The 23208-nt window shown below is 37.5% G+C and overlaps 1 protein-coding gene across 2 annotated transcripts; it reads right to left on the bottom strand.

The window, feature by feature from the left end:
- Nucleotides 1–3543: 3543 nt before the first annotated feature.
- LOC124612421 (60S ribosomal protein L4) lies at nt 3544–22733 on the bottom strand. 2 transcript variants are annotated; one of them, XM_047140637.1, is made up of 8 exons: nt 22729–22733; nt 12882–13059; nt 12385–12630; nt 12021–12145; nt 11836–11934; nt 11326–11597; nt 10880–11039; nt 3544–3811 (listed from the first exon to the last, which is right to left on the bottom strand). In XM_047140637.1, exons 1-8 carry the CDS (start codon nt 22729–22731, stop codon nt 3596–3598), a joined length of 1299 nt encoding a protein of 432 aa, XP_046996593.1. In that variant the 5' UTR covers nt 22732–22733; the 3' UTR covers nt 3544–3595. The 2 variants fall into 2 exon arrangements, with proteins under 2 accessions (XP_046996593.1, XP_046996586.1); XM_047140630.1 differs by lacking the exon at nt 22729–22733 and adding an exon at nt 13665–13798.
- Between the last annotated feature and the right edge of the window lie 475 nt (nt 22734–23208).

Below are 23208 nucleotides of genomic sequence, written 5' to 3' on the forward strand. Positions count from 1 at the left end.
ATAACTCATGCTGCCAGATAATTCTTTACTTTGAGCAGTTTATCATCAGGAATTTAACAAATTTTGTTAAGATGTGCAAGTGGTCTTCCATTTTCAACAGTTCAGAAGTGAATTCAAACATTTCAGTACTTCCCTTGAACAAATTCCACTAGAAAGATGTATCAAAACTTAAATCACAAATACAAATACTTTGAAATCCAGCATACTGTATTTGTTGACAGACAGTTCAAAATGAATCAAATAGTTGATATTGCTATATCAGAAGGAAGATAAATTTCACATGAAGAATTAACTATGCAAATGGTTTGTGTAAGACAAATGTCGCAAGTGTTTAGTTGGCCAAATACAAATTTGTTTGAAATGTTTGAACTCTCTTCTAAAGCACCCAAATGAATGTGTGCTACTTTTGCTTTTGCCGTAGTGTCACCCGATTCTGTGGAAACCTGTAATTCTGCCAGTAACTGTCATTCCAAGAAAAAGGGCTGTCACTGGCAACTGTTTTATACCATGAGGCTTTAAGAGCAGATATTAAATGTATCTGCGATATGGAGCTATGTGGCATGATCTTTGGCCCAGAAACATGATGTGCATCAACTACCGACCCACACAAATCAGACAGATAGTGCTTCATACTTGTAATCTTTTTAAAGTCTACTTACATGGAATAAATATCAACAGGTCATTCTCTGACATTTCTACATGAAGCCCCCTCAACATCGTCACCACACCACTAATAGTGGTAGGAGTATTTTTATACAGAAAATTAATCTCTTATATTCCAAATAGGGTTGAAAATGTTCCAGGCATTCCTGTGACACACTTATGTGCCTCCAGAGAAATATTTTGTAAGTTTAGATTTCATTCAGAGAAATGTGAGGTTTCAACTTGCCTACAAATAGTATGTCTAGCCAATATTCTAAATTATTTTTTCCACCACACTTATGGTAAACGATGTTTTGCATGGAATTTGCAAGGAAATAAATAATGGAATGATAAATCTTTCATAAAAAGTATGAATTTTAGTTAACCTAGTTTTTAAGTCCTTCAGCTGTTAACAAGTGTTACAACATTCAAAATATAAAAATTTTCATAGATTCCCAATTTTTGGGAATCTTCACGAGCCAAAAAAATATTCCTGGCAATATTCCCATTTTATAAGTTGCCTCCCACTGGGAATATATCCAGCCCACATCACTAACCATGTATAATGACCAATTCACCTGTTAGGTACTTAAGTGGTCGCCAGTGCAGTTTCGTTACATTAGTTTCTCTCTTTATTATGTCTGCAGGCTACGTATATTGTTTTGCCTTCTGGACAAAAATTCTACCATTGTTACAAAAAAAAAAAAAAAAAAAAAAAAAAAAAAAAAAAAAATTAAGACTTGACCTCTGTAGACCACACTCAGCTTTAACTATCCTATACCGCTCACTTCAAGAAATTCCCAGTTTCATTTCCTAGAATGTTCCTCACATTGACCACCCTTTTAATCACACTAAAAACATTCTCAGGTGAAGTATATTCTCCAAATTTTTACTCATGGAAACTCGAGAATGTTCTCCGTAATTCTGGGAATTTAGTACATTCTCAGTTTCATTCATATGTCTCTTCTCTATACAAGGTCAAACTGGTGTGCTCAAAATGTGTTTGGTGAAGCTGAGAGTTCAACAGATGAAACTTACTGGCAGATTAAAACTGTGTGCCGGACGAGACTAACTCTGGACCTTTGCCTTTCGCGGGCAAGTGCTCTACCACTGAGCTACCCAAGCACACCTCGCGGCCCGTGCTCGCAGCTTAATTCCGCCAATAAGCTGTGAGGACAGGTCGCAAGGTGTGCTTGGGTAGCTCAGTGGTAGAGCACTTGCCCGCGAAAGGCAAAGGTCCCGAGTTCGAGTCTCGTCCGGCACAGTTTTAATCTGCCACCAGGAAGTTTCATATCAGCGCACACTCCACTGCAGAGTGAAAAATCTCTTTCAGGTCAACAGATATTCAAAAGGCAGTTTCCAAAATCTCATGCCGATAGGAGACAGCCCTATCTTTCATATACTGCTTAATGCTAATTAACCATAAACTCCACAATGGGAGTGAAATTTGAATTCTGGGAACATTACAAATGGACAGACATTTTTCAAACCCTGGCAAAAAGCAAATTTTAAAATATTCATAGTACTTACACACCTAGGTGTGAACAAATATTGACAGCTAACTTTGCATTGGTCATCACTTCTATCATTACTTATAATATTTTCTTAATTACTTAATGTATTTTTCTTTATATGAGTGGGGTATCCTGTCAGTGTGATGATCTAAATCATGTAAGAGGAGGAAAGGGAGTGTCAGTCTGCACTTTACAGCCAGTTGCCACACCAACAGCCTGCCACCTTAGGCAGCTGGCCAATGAGAATACACCGCCTGAAATGACCTACATTTCCCAGTGTTTAGTGTGTCACTAAGTTAACAAACATAGAAGATGCTAGTAAGTGGTGGGAAAGTATGATCCAGATTCTGGTGTAACCTTTGTATCCTTAATTTTTGAAATTTGTCCAGTAAATTATTACCACCATGTTCAGTTGATAAATTCAGCAAGTGTTATTCAACCATGGTAGAGAGACACCAAAAGCAAATCACTAATCAAATTCAGTATATGACCACTGTTTCTACCTCATCCTGCAGATGTGTGATGTAAATAGACTCCTAAATTGTAAGTGCTCCCTAAGCTACATTCTTACTTACCATGATACAATGTTCATACAGATTCACACTTTACTTCTGGAGCTCCTTAATGACATCTTACAAAATTTTAGGGTTGCAGAATTAAATTTCTGTCCATCTCTACACAGGGAAGTTCTAGATGGTAGCTCAAAAAATTAATCCTTCACGGTATCCCTTAATCCAACTGATATCAGAGGGTGTAGAATTTTGTTTCATTCCTTCTCATTGTTTTAATGTAGTATAATGCAAATAGCCAACACTTAGTCACCATAAATTTTTAAGAAAGCAGTTTCAATCAAACCTAGCTTTTACAAGGGACTTTGATGGAAGATTAAAGCAGCTCAGTTAAAATTCCAGGACCAAAGCAATATTATTCATTTCCATCAGCAGCAGAAATAGAAAATAATTCAACAAGGTACAAGAAAATAATTCAACAATGTACAAAGAAAATATTTTAACATTAGGTATTGGTTTTCCAGAAAAATCTCTGGAAGCTATGATATCTATTTTAATGCAAGTACAAACTGCTTGTTTTCAAAATACTTTTCTTACAGGCAACTATTAATTTGAAGGACTTCAAGCCTGAAAATATAAACGTAACGCTTGCCTGCGACCATATACAAGTAGAAGCTGAAAATCAAGAATACACTCCAACATCTGCATCAAAGACGAAAGTTTGTAAGAATTTTATGTTACCGCAAAACATAATTCCCGACACTATTGAGTGTCTTTTAGCACCTGATGGTACTTTGACAATTACTGCAAAACTGAACCCTTAATTTTGAATTAATTGTCAATTCAATGTAGATCTACATAATGAAAAAGTTATACAGTTGTGAATTTTTTCTTTATCTTTTATTTCTTCAGCAGAGAAAAAAACTACAATTATTTCTTTGCTGGAGCGGCAGCTTTGGGTTTAACAGCCTTAGGTTTGGCAGCTACCTTGCCTACTGCCTTTTTTGCCACAGGTTTGGTATCTGTGGAACTTTTGGCCTTCTTTTCCTTCTTTGGGCGAGCCGCTTTTGCCTTTGCAATCTGTGCACGTCTCAACTCCAGCATTTTAGCACGCCTAGTTTCAGCAGGTGTTGGTGTCAATGTTATCTGTAACAAATGTTTGGCATATGTCATAAATACTAAACTTTTGTTCATAAAAACCTATTAGTAAATTTTATTTAAAACAATGGCTTCACTTTATGCAGCATTCCCTTTAGTTATCTTTTCTTAATATAGTGGGTATCTGTGCAACACAATGTTTAATAACAAATCCGATAGTGTCATTAATATCGCAAATGATAGTTCATTAGAGTTGTACCAGATCTTACACATACATTACTGTCCACAATGCAAATGGGAATTTTATTTCTCACTTGCCTCTTGTTATGTTGCAAGCCTTTCTACACTATGCCATTCTGCCAGTTCATGCTCAAATGTATGAATATTTTAAGTACCTAATTTAACTTGTTACTGATATACAGATGAGAGGGCTGAAAACACACGCACGCACACACACACACACACACACACACACACACACACACCAGTGGCTGGTGGGGAGATGGGGTGGGGTGTTCTACTTCAGTTGATAGAAACTGAATACCTGGCCAGCATGAGAGCTATCCCTCACTGCCAAACTACCGTAACATCTTAGTAGACATCAAGTTTAGCACGTTATTGGAAGCAGACAAGCAGTCAATGACATGAAATAGGATGTCACTAAACTTTAATGTACTTCCAGTTTACCCAAATTTTGTCTGCTACAAATGCCTCACAAAAGCGTTACAAACTGATCAGACATTTGTATTTAGTCCATCCAGACCCAGACCCTATCAACCATGATTGCTAACAAACATGCTCTCTGCATTCCCTGCTAAGCACAGCTTTCTTGTGTCTTCTGCTTGCCCAGTGCTGCTAACTGTGTTGAGAGATAGCTTTCTGGACACTTTGTAAAACTTATTGGATTTTGAGGAAACTATTCAGTGAAAAAATTGATCATTGCACACCTTACAGTCAGATACCTTCACTCGAACAACAATTTCTTCTTGTTATTTATAATAGTAGTTGTGCTGTATCAAATTAATGCATTACACAAAATTTTGACGAGTTAGCAGATGTAAAAATAAATTGTGATTTAAGCTCATACACTGCTACGCCAGAAACTCAGATAACATATCAAAATTTTATTTGGAACTGGAAGCAGAACAGTATCATTTCATTCGAGTTATCGGTTTTTAAATCTGACGGACAGCTGCGCCCCTGTACATTTGGATGCATAATCAAAACAATCTTCATATTTCATGATGAGTTCAAGAGATGAACTATAGAAGTATGGAGGCAAGAAAGGTTAAGACGACAAACTTAGAATGCAGTTACATTTATATCGAACATCCATAACATAACGCTTGCTCAATCAGGGAAGCTACACTCAACTTATACACAATTTTAGGTATTTAGTCTGCTTAAAATTACACGATTGTTGAAGTGTTGTGGCACTGGCTGTCAGCTACTGCTCAATTGCAGGTGACACACAATAACAGTGAGTCACTTCACAAATGCTGTTAATGTGTAATGTAGAGAAATGTAAATGGTCACCGTGGGGTAAGTCAGAAATTCTAGTTTATCGATCAAAAGCTGATTTTAAGTAAGCAAGGAGTAAACTGCAGCAGACAGCATGTTTTGTTGCCCTGAATTTGAACTCCTGTACTAAGCTAACCACAACCTTTTAGTGTGCACTATATTTCAGGAAACGGTGGTCAACATCCTGCGGCAAACTAAAATCATGACTGCTTTGTTCACAGGGATTAGAGCTAACCACTATGAGCAACTCTGGACAAAAAAAAATTCAGTTTCAGCACTAAAAGTTAACTAATTTCACTTTGTCAATGGTTACTTGAAACTATCATTTTCACTCGCTAAATGTGGTGCTACAGAAGAATGCTGAAGATTAGATGGGTAGATCACGTAACTAATGAGGAAGTATTGAATAGAATAGGGGAGGAGAGGAGCTTGTGGCACAACTTGACAAGAAGAAGGGACCGGTTGGTAGGGCATGTTCTGAGGCATCAAGGGATCACAAATTTAGCATTGGAGGGCAGCATGGAGGGTAAAAATCGTAGAGGGAGACCAAGAGATGAATACACTTAAGCAGATTCAGAAGGATGTAGGTTGCAGTGGGTACTGGGAGATGAAGCTTGCACAGGATAGAATAGCATGGAGAGCTGCATCAAACCAGCCTCAGGACTGAAGACCACCACAACAGCAGCAGCAGCAGCAGCAGCAGCAGCAACAACAACAGCTGTCGCGTTAACTGATGTAAGTTAGCACTTGGTCACAGACTATAGGCAAAATAGGCAGATTCGACACAAAAAAGAACGATAGAAAGACAAATAAGAGCAAATAAAAATGTCAGTGCAATGACAGAAACAATGTGCAAAAGTTTAGAAATAAACACATTAAACCAATTAACTGAATAAAAATAGCAATCAAACTTATGATTAGATATAGATGAGACTAACTTATGGCTGAACTGCATCTTGTGCAGAAGTGTCCATCACTGTGTGTTTGGTTAGCTCTCTCTCTCTCTCTCTCTCTCTCTCTCTCTCTGTCTGTCTGTCTGTCTGTCTGTGTTATGCACAATTAAATACGAAATAGAAGTGCCAGATCCATGATTTGGTATCCAGAAACATCAAGAAAGCCAGACATGGAACTGAATATGAACTGACTGTGACAATTTGGTAACAGCCAATGAGCCACGTGATGCTGACTGCTGTGATTGGAGGAGACTAGATCGAACATGAAGTGTTACCTGTAATGTAATTTTAATGCAAGCACTGCAGCTCAAAAGTTCGTGTTGCCCACTTCTGATTGGTGAGAGACCTTTAAGCAGTCACAAAACGCAAGCTGAACAAGGTGCAACCTGGCTCACTCTTTAGTTTGTCGATTATTCTTGTACAGTGCTGTTACCTTAAAGATATACAGTAAAAACTGGAGAAAACATCCTAGGGAAATGGATATTTGTGTTACCATTATTTGGCAGAATAGGCAGCTAATCCGATTGAAGTCAGATGCATTACATAAGGAAATACATTCAATACTTCTGGGAAAATATTTCTTCACAAATGCCACATCAAGGTTCGTTAATGGAGTAGCTTTTATTTTCACCATTTCATATGAATTTATTGTAGCTGTTATTTCACAAGGAGGGGAGGAGGTGGCAAAAGGAGAGAATCATACATTTGCAGAAAAATAGATTCCCTAATCTGCCATTCCCACCCCCACACCACCCCCCAGCCCCAACCACAAGGAAAAAGATAACTTCCTTTTAATTTTTCACACTTCACTAACAGTCTGTGGATTTACTTAACCTACAATTCTGTCTATTCAGTTGGCAGCAACAGAATTCAAATCAAGAGCACACCAGTTCTGTTCATGCTGCACTCTTCACCTAAGAAGTCAGGTGAGACAAAGCAACAGCATGAATTCATATTGCACTTGCTAGAGACACCTGAACAAATTAAAATGTTCAAGTTGGGGCTCTAAGTGCATAAAATTGGACGACTAAAAATTATAGCATTCTTACATCAGTAAGCAATAATAATAATAATTGTAAACAACATCCATTAAGTAAGAGTTCGTACAAACCTTCTGCATGGAAAAGTTCCATGTTTTTTGGAATATTACAAGGTAATTACACAATTATGAAACAAGTAGTATAATTATGAGAATACAAAATGTTTAATTTTACGTGGAACGTTAACTAGTAATCAATGATACATGGTTTCTTCGTAATGTATCAAAGAAACCTACATGTCACTGTGCTAGAGACATTTTAAATAGTTCATCCTTTCATCACATTGCAACAGCGTGAATGTAACATTGTTCAGGGTTACCACAAGTTCCCCACATGAAGTTGCCCAATATGTGTCTGATTTCCAGGCAAGTTTTAGCATTTTTCTCGGACAAATTTTGAGATCTCACAAATATGTAAGGACTTCTTTATTTCTCCCCATTTGAGCAAGAATCTTGTGTAATAACATCACCATCTTTTGTAATTAACTGTTTTAGATGGAGATAGCAAGCCAAATGGTGTGTGTGTTTCATTAAAACCACTAATTTTATTTCAATTAAACGAAACATTTGGTGACAAAAGTACGCATTTCCTTGGAGTTGCAAGACAGATTTAAAAAACTTCACTGTTTTCAGAAATAACCCACAAGAAACGCCTCTTACAAGGAGTGTATAAGGCAAGGAAGAGTTGTGTAAAAAACACTATAGGTGACTGCCAAAAAAATGTTGGTTCCACTACGTTCATCATCTTCAGTTATTACCCACTGCGGGTCAATCCAAATGAAGTGAGGTCCAATAAAAAGTTGGTTGCTTAACCATTTTTAAATATTTTAAATTTTTTATATGTGATTACCCTATAATTTAAAAGTTCAAAACAGGTTTTAAAAAATTTTACCTTTCACCTTTACTGAATGGCGGCCACTTTCATTTGTAAGTGCGTGACAATGTTTCAGTTTAGAGATGTTAGCTAAATTATGAATATCTCTGCACTAAGTTACAACATTGCAACTGACATGATTGTTTTTAGAAAAATTTCCTGTACAACATTGTCTCTTATACAAAATACCCTAAATTAAAAAATAACCAGTCAAAATGACCTAAGTTAGGTATCCAAATTTTCAAAAATCCACTTTTAAGGCCCAAAAATAACAAACAAGGAGTGATTTATGAGAGTATTTTTTCCTATAGTTATATACCACACACTACTAGCCTCATATGGAGCGAGAAAACTTACAAATATTTCCTTAATTTTTTTAAGAATCTTTGAAATTTGAAAATTTTCATTTTTTTCCATTTTTATTAAAGTTTGAGTTTAGTTACCTCAAGTGGGGCTGAATATAAAAATATGATTTTCGTGCAGTTAGTGCACCTAAATGATTGCAATGTACCGTAAAAATTTCAACATTAATATCTGACTAAACAAAGATATGAATTTCTGAAAATGAGGAAATAATTCACATTACTCTACAACTGACCTTATAGCTGTTGCTTATTTAAATGGTTTCTTGTTTCATTGTAAGAAAATTTAATTGTGACATTTAGTTAACACTGTAACTGAATATTCATTTAGTTTATTTACCTTTAATAATGCAATATTAAACAGGAGCTTTCACTTTTGTTCTATGATAATAAAAATGCCCATTTACTTTTAGATTTACTGTCAGTAAAGAAGTACATTACAGCTGGGTGTGGCATTGTAGAAGTACATTAATACTTGGCAATAACAAAAAATAAATAAATAAAAAAATAATAATATTTAAAAATGGTCCAGCAACCATCACTGGACCACTTTGTATGGATTGACCCCTGTGTTATATGTCCTTTTAGAAGTACAAGATTTTTCTTTTGAGAAATGTATGAGTACATAGTCTACAAACTGCCAGTGTCTGCCACAATTTTCTTCTTATCATCCATACTTTCTATATATAAACTACTTTTAAAGTGCCAAAATGCACTACAATAAATAAAATGTCTATAAAACAACACTGTACAATGTACTTGTAACCGTGCCTGTGATTTTGGCCCGTCACAGAAATCCACTAGTGTGGCCAGCTATTCACATGGCACAGGCATCATGTTGACAAAATGAGACATCGAGAATCAATCCATGCGATTTAACTCGCGCGAATACTCTGAGGATCAATACTAATGAGAATGGGTAGCAACTCACAGTAAAGATAATCGCTCATGCTCAGACACACTCTCAGGACTACATTTTCGGCCATAGCTTGTCAGAAAATGAACACACATTCACACAATCACTCAGATAACATTGGTACACGACAGCTGTCTCTGACCACTGTGCCTACAGCCTCTAAGAATATCAGCACAAACAAATCACTCCTCACACTTCTCTGCCTCTCGTCAGCAGCTGCTACACTAGTGGCAAGAAGTGGTGGCAGTGCTGACTGCAAGCTGAGGGAAATGGTAGGAAGGGGAGGGAGTAGGGAAGCAGCACACATGCTAAGCCGTGTCCAGCCAGCACCCATGCACGGCACCTCAGTAAAAGAACCATTTCACCTACTGAGAGAAAACGAAAAAAAAAAGTTTTACATTTTCCCAATTTCCCTGACACGTTTGAAATTCCCTGATTTCCTGAACTTGTAGCAACCGTGGTTGTTCTAACAATTACGCATGAGGAACATACAACTTCGTCACAGAGGGCTGTGTCAGGACTGCCAGTGCAGCCAACTTCACACTCACTGGGTAATGGTACCACATTAATTGAAATCATCCAACATAATTTTCCAATACTGATGAAAGGAACAAAAAGCACAAGAAAATGGTTTTCAGAGCAAAATAGCAGTTCGACATTTTTGGAGGGCTATGAAGAACATTATCACTGATTTCTTAAGTGTTATGAAGAGACCACTGTAACGATATTACATTTATTCGTAATTCATGTAACCTATTATGTTTTGAAGTGCATAGCAATAACACAGAAGAATCAGAAGCGATGTGGATAACAATGACAGACATCCTAACAGCAAGTTATGAAATATTTTTATAATTTAATTACAGAACACCTACAGTAATGACTAAGGGTTGGAAAGGAGTAAGTGGACAGCAGGAATGTCAGAACACACAAAAATGCAGTAAACAAAGACCACTCCCTTGACATGCAAACTGTCCATTGATTGTGTGACAACAAGGGGACACTTGTCCAATAGAACCCCTGAGAGAAAGGAAAAACTTGCACAACTAAGACGTTAATGAAGCAATGGCAACCTGCAAACTCATCAATGAAGAGTTTACATAAACTGTGTGTACCACCTTCACATGATGTGGCAATGTAACATACGCAGACAATGCAATACTAATGTAAAAGGTAAGTGCCAAAGGTGGATAGAATGTATTGCATAACCTAGATAAACACATAGTTTAGCGCTGGAATTACATAGAAACAAGGTTTTCAAAACTGTAGAGCGCGTATGTCCCACGAGAGTGAAGCATACTATGAACAAAATGGAAAGCTGCTATTCATGTTGCACTCTTTCAGAGCACTTTATTAAACCAAGTTCATTCAATTGTGGACACTTAAGATGCATGGGTCTACGAATTTTATGGCAAGGCACTTACTGAATGATTACAGTTAGCTTCACTTACCCCCCTTTTCTTTGCAAGAAGTTGGTCCCTATCTTCTTTACGCTTTAGTGCAGTAAGAATTGCCTTCCTCTTCAACACAGCGGCATAAGGATTCAACTTCAACATAGCACGAGTATTTCTAAGCGGATTCAGTTTCCTCACACGACGGACCACTTTCTTCCTGCAAGTAAGTTAGTACATCAGCAAAAACAACATAATTAACCAGTAAATATTTATCATAATGAAGATCAGATGTCAACAATAATCACTGTGAGTTCATAACCCAGTGCTCAAGGGTTTATCATCATTTTATCTTCTCTTGTTAACTAACTCAATAAGACTAAATCTAATTATTGGAATGAAATGTTAGTGTTTATTACAAACAATATGAGCAGAACACATGACAACTGCCAGTTTTGAGAACATGGCAAAAATTTATGGTATTCTCAGAACCAATAACCACTTACTGTGGCGGCCTTAGAACTTTCTTGATTTCATCAGCTTTCAGAAGACGTGACAAATCAGTATTAGCCATTTTTGGCATGGGCAAGTTGTACCCCTTTTTCAGAGATGCAGCCTTACGCCATGAGCCATATAATTCATCCAGTTGATTAAATGCAGACTGAGTCCAAATAACAAACCGTCCTACATGTCCACCAGGTGCAAGCTTCAGTAAGTTCAACTTTGTAACATCAATAAGATCAACACCAGGAATGTTGCGGAAGGCTTTAGTAAGGCCCTACAAGAAACAGAAAATTAAGTACGAAAAACTTCCTTTGTGTGACAAGTACGTGTCAGCAAGATGAACATACTTAACAAGCATATCTTATTAGAATGACAATAACAGCAATAATAATAAAAATAATAATCAGATGTCAACAATAATCACTGAGACTTCATAACCCAGTGCTCAAGGGTTTCATCATTTCATCAACACAAACTCAAAAACCATACAAGAGTTACACATGTTAGCAAACCTGATCTTTTCCGTAGATTATCAATGGGCCTCGTCTCTGAATACGGCGGCGATTCCTCATTTTCCCCTTCCCTGCTCTAAATCTGCGGGATTTGTACACCTGTTTGAGAGAGGGAAAAAATGCCAATTAATTTACATTGTAGTTATTCTAGTACTCTAGAGGAAAAATATAAAGTGAAATATTACCTTCTGAATGTCAGTCCACGCTTTGATACGACGCAGAAAAATGACGGCCTGCTTTGTTTTGTTGTATTCCTGAATTTTATCTTCAACCACCAACGGGATTTCAGGAACTTCCTGTATCATGTGACCTAACAATAAATGCACAATTAAACACTAGGATTATATGGAAATCAAACCTAATACACAAAAACAACAAAATAGACGTTTTTTAACTGTAGAGCACCTATGCCCCGATCACAGTATGCTTACTCTGAAGGGAACGCCAAGTTGCTCATTTATATTGCACTTTTTCGGAACACTTGACTAAATTGAGTTTACTCAAGTGTGGACATTGAAGTGCATATGAAATTTCTTGTAAACCACCTACCCTTAGACATGACTAAAGCAGGAACACCAGTAGCTGCAATAGCAGACACTACCGCATATCTCTTTTGATTGACGTTTATCTTGCGATGCCAGCGGCGCCATGGTTTAGTGGGTGCAAACATCCTCCCACCACGGCACATGTTACCAAAAGCTCCTTGTCCTGAACGGTGAGTACCACCACCACGGACACGGGGAATACGAGCAACAGCACGACCAGTTCCCCATGATTCTGCACTTGTCTGATGGCCTACAATAAAGCCCCAAATTAAGAAACATGCAAAAGTAAACAATCTTCTTAGAACTGTTATACCAAATCAGATAACTAAATTTTATCATTGATAATCAAAAACACGGACCTTGAATTTATCATCACACTGGTCATAATAGTTATGTATGACGGAATAAGTAGCCACTTGCCAGTCATTCCAAACAGCAAATAGAAATGTAAATGTTAGCCTCTTACAAGCTCATAACTTTAGAAATACAAGTAGAACATACCTGCATCCTTGTTAACACAGTATGGTTGTCTGTGATTCTTGCTCATGCTATCATGGATAAAATTCACGACATCTGGTCTTATAGGTGCCTTGAACACCGATGGTAAGGCAACTGTTGTACCAGTGGGTTCATTTTTATCGCTGTGTATATTGATCAGAGGGCGAGCTGTCGAGAGAGACTGGAAAGGAAAATCGCACAAAGATCAATGAACTTGCAGCATTTCAAACTGTTTCCGTTTTAATAAATATAATTTATGATCACATTAAAATCAATTTGGAAACGTTTAACCATGGGCACATAACTTACAAAAATGAAACTACATACATTGCCAACCTCCGTAAGAAAAACGCAATTTCCAACAGAAGGCGGTTACACCTAAACCCGAGGAAATAATTATAATTAGCTACAGTTTCTTCGGTGTTGCACTTGCGCATGGGGATTGGGGAAGGGGGGGGGGGGGGGGCAGACGTAAAACGGATAACTGTTAGGCACATCATGTCACACATTAAAGCAAAAGTTCCAAGTGTTACACATGTCAAGATATGACTCTAAATATCAAAATTCCGTAACTCTTGCACACGTTTTCTTCACCACAGCAAATAACTTAAAACAAATAAAAGAATAAGAAGAATCAGGCCCCTCTACCCACGCGTGCACACAATTTTAGCCGAACACGTGTTACAAAACCTAAACATTCTATTCCCACAGCAAGATTACCTAAAATAATTGTGAAATAATTAATAACTTAACACTTGCTAGACTTATTTTCTAATCTCGTATTACCATTTTTAATTCCTTCTTCTAACCATCCACCGAATACTTTCACCACTAATTCACATCCGCCATAAAAAGAACGAACACGTTGGTGGAAGTCCGGAGAGCACTGCTGCCAACGCTTGCTGTCAGAGACGGAAATTGACCAGCGATAATTTACTGCAAGCAAATTCCTAATTGTTCTCTCATTTTACTTGTTCAGTAAAGGACGATTAATTTAAGAAACTTTTCAGCTATTTAACCATATATCGAGACACGTGGAAATGCTCCATTTTAGCCAAAAAGTTACCCATGAAATATTTCCTTCGGAAACTCGATCCCAAGGATATTATTCAACATCTTCACACGACGAAATAGAACGTGACAGAACAGAACAAGACAACTGACTGAAATGCGTAAGCTGCAACCGGTATTCGGCATTTGTCATTTTGGATTCGACAATTGTTTGGCCTTAGGTTCATGTGATGTCCAACACTTGCTGTATGATTCAATACTTTATGCTGACGGCGAATTTACAGAAGATTTGTTAAAGATTCGATTACGGCTAAATAACTGTGACAAGCAAGAATGTATATGTCATCACAGCTCGTGAAACTTTGCTCTGGTTCCTGCCTAAAAACACAATCGAAAATTGTGACATATTCGGAGAAAACAGCAAAACGTTCGTAACAAGTGAGAGAATAAATGTCACTGCTGCTGGTTTCCCATGCAGCATTTAAAGATGTGGCCTTTGAAATCCCTGCCCAACCACACCTCTGGTAAACGCGACTAATTCGGAGGAAAACAGTTAACAATATAAACATCACTTGTAGAAGTTCCATCTTTAGTTTTTTTGTCGTGTTGAAGTTACCAAACCGAAAAAACTCCTTCCCGAGAGAGCAAGATCTTTTGCATAAATGACATCGAATATTGCAGAACATACTTCTGTTATGTGAATAAGAAAGAACCATAGTCTGTTCCAAATGCGAAGATGGAAAAAAATTATTAGCATGTTGCAAGACACGAAAAAGACGAAAGACTTCGACTTCACGATCACACATCTCCAACCACAAGAGCATGCCGATCATATTCAATTCTGAGCATTAGTACAGTTTATCATAGGTTGACTTAATGGCAATTTACCGTCCATGTGTCGTTAACCGATATTTAATTGTAACAAATCCTAACGAAAGTGACTTTTGTGGTAAATTTTCAGTGGGGCATTGCCTTGAGACAGCATACTATCATAACACGGAAGTTATAACATGGAAATACAAAATACAATGCAATCCAATATGGCATCTGAAAAGCAGCGAGCTAGGAACATCACATCACCCTACCCGAATGCAAATTGTAGCTTCCGAATTTTAGTGACTCGTCTTTAAAAATTCCATTGTGTCTTCCAAATGGTGGCATTCAAAAAGGCCTCCAAAAGACTGGAATATGATGAATATGTCAAGTCTTTTTCAGTAAAAAGTTATGATATTGGTGAGGGGAATGGTGTCACAAAGTAAACTTCGAAATGCATTGGGGTTTGCTGACAGAAAAGGTTAATGGCACATAAATTCTGAATTTTTGTTTGTATTTTAAGCAAATATTCACAACCTCAAAAACTAGTCAACTACGGATAAGAATACTTTTTAAAAAAAACTATGTACTACAAGTAATTAAATAATAATGACTTACAAGAGTTTTTATTGTCTTATTGCCACTTCATTATTACAATGTTTTCATTGGTCTTTCATTTTAACAATGTTTTATTGATACTCAATTTTTGCACATTAGTGATGCCGCATTAATAGCATTGTTTTGCAAACTGTTGAAACCTCACTTTCTGGGTACTGCCCGTAAGATTTTATCTTTTGTCTGTAAATATATTGGAAAAGTAAATAAACTTGGTATTGCCTTGTAGAAAAGGCGCCTCTGATCACTCACTTGATGCGAATTTTTGTCTTCAGAACATGTTTCATAGAGTTAACTGGCTGTGGTCGGAACATAGTTGACTCATTTCTTATTTACAGCCCATCTTTTCGCTTCCTCAGGTCTTTTATGTATTTCTATTTTATTCATCCCATAATACACATTTTACAGATCATTTGGTTGCATTGTACAGGACACATGTTAATTTTTGTCTTACGAATTTCAAACACTATTTTTACCAGTACAGGTTTATGCTCAACACAAAAATATCACTAAACTGTTTTACCACTCCGCAGTTAACAGACACCACGCCACTGAACAACACCCGTTTTTCATTTGCTGTCTCGCAGAGATCCAGCTCTTCCACTGCGATCTTGGGTCTGTGGAGCTATAGCTACAAGTCAGGATATAGACACTAGTCGGTGGCATGTTATTCCCCAAACGTCTAGTCGAACAGAAATGGGATGCCCGACTACCACAGACACCAGCTAGGTTTCTCGGTTCTCATGGTATGATAACCCAAACCTGCATTAGTTATTGTAGCAGATAAATAAAGTAGCAGCTGATTACAAAAGGGGTGATAAAACAGTTTCCATTTGAGGACTGCACAGTTCAGAATCGGTATGCTAATCAGCAAAAATCGCTGTGAACATTAACGCCATCATCCCACCAATGCCCCACGCTGAGGATAAATAAATGTAAATGTCGTGTGACTAGGGCTTCCCATCGGGTAGACCGTAAGCCAGGTGCAAGTCTTTCGATTTGACACGACTTGGCGACTTGTGCGTCGATGGGGATGAAATGATGATGATTAGGACAACACAACACCCAGTCTGTGAGAAGAGAAAATCTCTGACCCAACCTGGAATCGAACCCGGCCCCTTAGGATTGACAGTCTGTTGCACTGACCACTCAGCTACTGGGGGCGGACAGGCTGAGGATACCTGCTTGGTAAAACACCATGTCCTGCTGTGTGAAGAAATTTGTAACAGCCTGTTGCACATCCTCGTCCAACAGTCAACCCTTCAAGGCCTTTTTCAAGGGAACAGAGGTGTGATAATGCCATGGGGAGAGACCAGGACTATACAGCAAGTTTCCCACTTCAGTCGGCATAACTTCTGCTTTACACCATTTTCGATGTGGAGACATGTGTCATCATGAACTTGGCACTCTCAGCAGTGGGTTTCGACAGTCATGTTGCCCCATACACATTCTTCAATGTCAAATGGATTTCTACTGGTGTTTGTCCTTAAGCAGGAAAGAAAATAATACCAGCATGTTGGTCCTGCTTTGGTGCATTTCCTTAATAACATCGCCATAGTTCGCGTCTCTACATTTACCACATACACATGGGAAAGACACAAACGCCACACCAATCCCTTGCCTACATTTCGGTACTTACATAAAAACATGGGACTCACACTACATTGCACATACACTGCAGCCGTGCCATCAAATCAAAACTTTTTGATCGTCCTTTATATTTTCAATTTGTACATTCATTAAAATTTTGGAAGCCATTGCTCAACTTCCTTTCTTGGGAAGTGGGAACCTGCCACAATCATATTTAATATTTACATATGTATTACAAATGTGATTGTGTTACACTTTTAATCCACTGTGTTCTGTCATTGAGCAGAGGCTCTGCCACTTAAGTGCTACTTCTATCCACGGAAATATCTTGTGTTTAAATATAGCATAATATTTCTTTGTGCGAAAAATGCCAAGTTGCACTGTGCTCCATGTTATATTCGATAAGCTAGTTCTAATAGTGGAAGAATACAAGACATTGTAATCAGTGCCAGAGTAAATTCACACTGGATGTCATGCCAGATGACATCAATTCGCTAAGCCCTGTACCAAAGAGTGAAAGTAATTTTATGGGATACTATTTGTGATACAATCCATATTATAATCCATCAGAAGATGGATTATAATTTTGGAATGGTGAAGTTAGTGAATAGCCACAAACTTAAGGGGCTCCGGAAAGGCTCAAAATCATGAAATGTTCAATTTTTACTTTTTTGCGTTTTCTGAATCTGCGGACTATTACCTTTTCATAGATATATAATTTATTCAATTCCGAAGACTACAACTATTTTTAAATTTTTCTTGAAATGTGTTCTACATGGGCGTGACCCACTGTGGCGCTGTTAAACTGCTGTCAAATGGTGTTATTATTAACGTCCGTGTTCATCAGGTACATTTTAGTGATGTGAGATAAAGTATGTATTGTGGCTAACCTGTGACGGTTCGATATATATCGCTGGTGTGATTGTCGATTGTTTCATGTTTATTTACTCTGTTGTTATCTCGAAAATATTCGTAATTAATTCTGTTTCTTGAGTCTCTGTTTCGTTGAAGTATAATAATGAGTAAAAATAAAGTTATTAGAAATCCTCTGAAGGCTTTTAAGAAAAGGAGAAATGTTGGAAAGCCAAAGGTATGTGTTATTACTGTAAACAATAAAGACGATAACCAAGTGAGTGAACCTAACCTCTCAAGTACACCTGCCCATAGCAGTCAAAATGGGAAAGAAAATACTTCACAGAAGAAGCTTGGTTCAATGAGTGAAAACTATGAATGTTTTATGGGCGAATCGGATGTGAATGAAATATTTGATATGTCGGTTCTCAAAGGAATTTTTTCAAACTGTGTAAGATGTATTCATTGAAGTGAAGTTGGTCTGGAACTCTCCATAATAAAGCACGTAGGACTTGCTAGTGAAATACAACTGAAATGTGATAAGTGTTCATACATGACCACCTTTTGGAACAGTGTTGCAGTAACTGCCACTGAAGAAAATGGTAGCAAAATGTACAAACACAACAACGAGCGATGCTTGCTTTAGACAAGGAACGCCTTCGGGCTGCAGACAGGGCTGTAAAGAGTCTAGAAATACAAGCAAGAGTAAACAGGAGGAGGAACAAGAGGAAGCTGGAGGAGGAGTTTGCAGAGGATGAAGATAATCCATCCTATGGACCTGAAATGCACTAAAAAGTTAATCCAATCTTTGTCGCTCGATTCCCAAAACTTTTATTTTCTCATACTAATTACATGTTTTCTAAGGATCTTCCAAACATATTTGTTTCAAACTTTCAGTAAATGTTACACAGTACCTTCGGCATCATTTAACACAGCCTTTTCCAAAAAACTGTATATTTTTGAATATATAAATAAAAATTGCAAAAAAATGTTGTGAATTTTCATTACAATTGGAAAAAAATCATCTTTAATAACTGAACTAAAATTTTGTAAAATCGCTGTGTTAAGTTGTAGCCCATATTCCAATAAATAATCTGTAAAAAGTTCAACTTCCTACCTCAAATACTTTGTGAGGAAAGATGTAATTTATAAGCGTTATTTTAACATTGCAAGTATAGGGCGTTCCGGAGCCTCTCAATAATGGATATTCTTGATGAATTTTGAATGGTAAATTGCTGGGAATGAAAAACATTTCAAAACATCAACATTTCTTTGCTAGTAAAAATACATACACAAAAATTCATGATACAATATCTATAAAAGCATACATAGACCGTATTTATATTTTTTTGCCTTTTCTTGCTGTCATTTCCAGTCTGAAAATTGGTTTGATGCTGCTTTCCATGCTACTCTACCTTATTCATCACTGAATAACTACTGCAGCCTCCATCCTTTTGAATCTGATTACTTTATTGGTCTCCCTCTATGACTTTTATCTCCCATACATACCTCCAACACTAAATTGGTTATCCCTTGAGTTTCAGAATGTATCCTATCAACCGATCCCTCCTTTTACTCAAATTTTACACAAATTTCTAGTCTCCCTAGTTGTATTCTGTACCTCCACATTAATTACATGATCTCCTCATCTAATCTTCATCATTCTTCTGTAGCACCACATTTAAAAAGAAAATTATTTTCTTCTGGTATAAACAGTTTATCATCCATGCTTTACTTCCACACATGGTTACACTCCAAACAAATATTTTCAGAAAATAATTTCTAACACATAAGTCTATATACAATATTAACAAAACTCTCCTCTACCGAAATGCTTTCCTTATAATTGCCAGTCTATATGTTATATCCTTTTTACTGTCCAAACAGCAAAACTCATTTACTACTTTAAGTGTGTTATTTCCAAATCTAATTCCCTCAGCATCACCTGATTTAATTCGACTACATTCCATTTTCATCGTTTTGCTTTTATTGATGGTCCTCTTGAAACCTTCTTTCAAGACACTGCCCACTTCGTTCAGTTGCTCTTCCAAGTCCTTAGTTGTCTCTGATAGAATTACAATGTCATCAGCAAACCTCAGGATTATAATCCCTACTCCAGAGTTTTCTTTTGTTTCCTTTACTGTTTGCTAATTGAACAGATTGAATAACGTCATGGATAGGCTACAACCCTGTCTCACTCCCTTCTCAATCACTGCTTCCCTTTCATGTCCCTCGACTCTTATAACTGTGATCTGGTTTCTGTACAAATTGTAAATAGCCTTTCGCTCCCTTTTTTTACCCCTGCCACCTTCAGAATTTAAAAGAGAATATTCCAATCAACATTATCAAAAGATTTCTCTGAGTCCACAAATGCTATAACCTTGGGTTTGCCTTTCCTTAACCCATCTTATAAAATAAGTCATAGGGTCAGTATTGCCTCATGTGTTCCTACTTTTCTACAGAATCCAAACTGATCTAACCCGAGGTTGGCTTCAACAGTTTCTTCATTCATCTGTAAAGAATTCGTGTTACTATCATCCAACCATGACTTACTAAACTGAGAGTTCGGTAATTTTTTACATCTGTCAACAGATTCTTTCTTTGAAATTGGAATTATTACACTCTTCTTGAAATTTGAGGGTATTTCGCCCTTCTCATGCGTCCTGCACCAAAGAAGGAAGAATTTTGTTAGCGTTGGCTCTCCCAAGGCTATCAGAAATTCTGACAGAATGTCGTCTACTCTTTGGACTATGTATCATCTTAGGCCATTCAGTACTCTGTCAAATTCTTCTTGCAGTATCATATCTCCCATCTTATCTTCATCTAAATCCTCTTCCAGTTTTATAATATTGCCTTGAAGTTCATCTCCCTTGTATAGATCCTCTATGTACGCCTTCTACTGTTCAGCATTCCTTCGTTCCTTAGTGCTGGTTTTCCATCTGGACTCTTGATATTTATATAGCTACTTCTTTTATCTTCAAGAGAATCTTTAATTTTCCTGTAGGCAGTATCTGACTTTCCCATAGCGAAATATGCTTCTAAATCCTAACACTTGTCCTCTATGCATTCCTGCTTAACGATTTTGCCCTTCCCATCAATCTCATTTGTTAGAAGTTTGTATTTCCTTTCGCCTGCTTCATTTGCTACATTCTTGTATTTACTCCTTTCAGCAGTTAAATTCAATATCTCCTGTGTTGTCCAATGATTTCTACTAGGTTTATCTTTTAACCTATTTGATCCTCTGCTACCTTCACTATTTCATCTCATAAATTTACCCAATCATCTGCTACTGGATTCCTTTCCCCTGTTCTAGTCAATCATTACCAAATTCTTACTCTCAAACTCTCAACAACTTCTGGTTCTTTAAACTTATTGATGTCCCATCTAATTAATGCCTTACCTTTTTACAATTCCTCCAGTTTTAACCTATATTTCATAAAGAATAAATTGTCAGAGTCCATCGATGCTCTTGGAAATGTTTTACAATTTAAAACCTGGTTCTGAAATCTCTGTCTTACCATTATATAATCAATCTGAAACCTTCTTATGTCTCCAGGTCTCTTCAATGTATATAAGCTTCTTTCTTGATTCTTAAACCAAATGCTAAGGATGATTAATGTATGCTCTGTGCAAAATTATACTATGTAGCTTCCTACTTCGATACTTTTCCCCAGTCCTTATTCAGCTAAAATGTTTCCTTATCTTCCATTTCCTACTGTCGAAATCCATCCCCCATCACTATTAAATTTTCGTCTCCATTAACTATACGATAAAGTTCTTTTACCTCATCATACCTTTCATCAGTCCCTTCACCCTCTGTGGAGCTAGTTGCATATAACCTTGTATTACTGTGATAGGTGTGGGCTTTGTGTCTCCCTTGGCTATGGTAATGTGCTCACTATTCTGTTTATCGTAGCTTACCTGCATTCTTATTTTCTTATTCATTATTAAAGACACTCTTGCAGTACTCCTAACTGATTTTGTATCTACAGCCCTGTATTCGCCAGACCAGGAGTCCTGTTTCTTCTGTCACCAATCTTTACTACTGCCCACAATACCTAATTCAACCTATCCATTGCCATTTTTAAATTTTCTAACCTACCTGCCTAATAAATGGATCTAACGTCGTATGCTCCTGTCCCTAAAATGCCAGTTTTCATTTATCCTGATGATGACTGTCTCATGAGCAGCCCTCAACCAAAGATCCGAATGGGAGATTATTTCACCTCTAGAAGATTTGACCCAAGAGGTGCAAATAGTGTCAAAACAACTGGTATTTTCTATCTCAGTAGAGCTTACTTTTTCATTTAGTACAAGGTTATTTGATGAAAATTGTTTCATCAGTTTATCATCTTATTTACACAAAGTGCAGGCACTAGCCCTGTTCTGTTGTTGTCAGATCTAAATCATTTTTCGATTTCAGATATCTGATCTCACTTATGGAAGAGCGCCCAATGGAAAACATATTCAACTGGTCCAGGAACATTTGCAATTTGTCAAGGAGCCAAGAATTATAATATAATAAGGATTAAGAAGACACAAAAGCGCTACAAAGCTGAGATGACAAAAATCACGGGATGTCTCTTATTACTATGACCTAGCTCCTTTTGCCTGGAATACTGCTGTAACTCGTCTTGGTGTGGACTCTACAAGTCGTTGGACGTTTCTTGCAGAAATATTGAGCCGTGCTGACACATAGCTGTCCATAACTGCGAAAATGATGCTGGTGCAGGATTTCGTGTAGAAACTGATCTCTCGATTATGTTCCATAAATGTATGAAGGGGTTCATGTCAGGCAATCTGACTGGACTTATCAGTATCTCGTATCCTCTAGAATATTCTCCAAACCAATTGTGAACAGTTGTGAGCTGGTGACCTGGTACATTGTCACCCATAAAAATTCCATCGTTGTTTGGAGACATGAAGTCCATGCATGGCTGCAAATGGTCTCCAAGTAGCTGATCACAACCATTTCTAGTCAATTAATAGTTCAGTTGAACCAGAGGACACAGTCCATTCCATGTAAACACAGCCCACACCATTATGGAGCCACCACCAGCTTGCTCAGTGCATCTTTGATAACTTGCGTTCATAATTCGTGGGGTATGCTGCACACTCGAACCCTACCACCAGCTATTACCAATTGAAATTGTCAATGATTGGTTCAGTTGGACCAGAGGACTCAGTCCATTCCATGTAAGAACAGCCTACACCATTATGGGGCCACCGCCAGCTCGCTCAGTGCCACTTTGATAACTTGCGTCCATACTTCATGGGGTCTGCTGCACACTCGAACCCTACCAGCAGCTCTTACCAATTGAAATTGGGACTCATCTGACCAGGCCACATCTTTTCAGTCACCTAGGGTTACACCAATATGTCCTAGGACAGGCGCTACATATAATTTTGTGCTGTTAACAAAGATACTCGCATCGGTCGTCTGCTGCCA

Source organism: Schistocerca americana, chromosome 1 (assembly GCF_021461395.2).
Source record: "Schistocerca americana isolate TAMUIC-IGC-003095 chromosome 1, iqSchAmer2.1, whole genome shotgun sequence".
NCBI classification, from domain to species: Eukaryota; Metazoa; Arthropoda; class Insecta; order Orthoptera; family Acrididae; genus Schistocerca; species Schistocerca americana.

Bases quoted from the DNA above. Each gene is read 5' to 3' on its own strand.
- LOC124612421 (XM_047140637.1), bottom strand. The intron at 12,146-12,384 runs GTAGGTGGTTTA...ATTTATTGTTAG, and splicing joins TGCTTTAGTCATGTCTAAGG to GTCACATGATACAGGAAGTT. The intron at 11,040-11,325 runs GTAAGTGGTTAT...ACTTACTTGCAG, and splicing joins AAAGTTCTAAGGCCGCCACA to GAAGAAAGTGGTCCGTCGTG.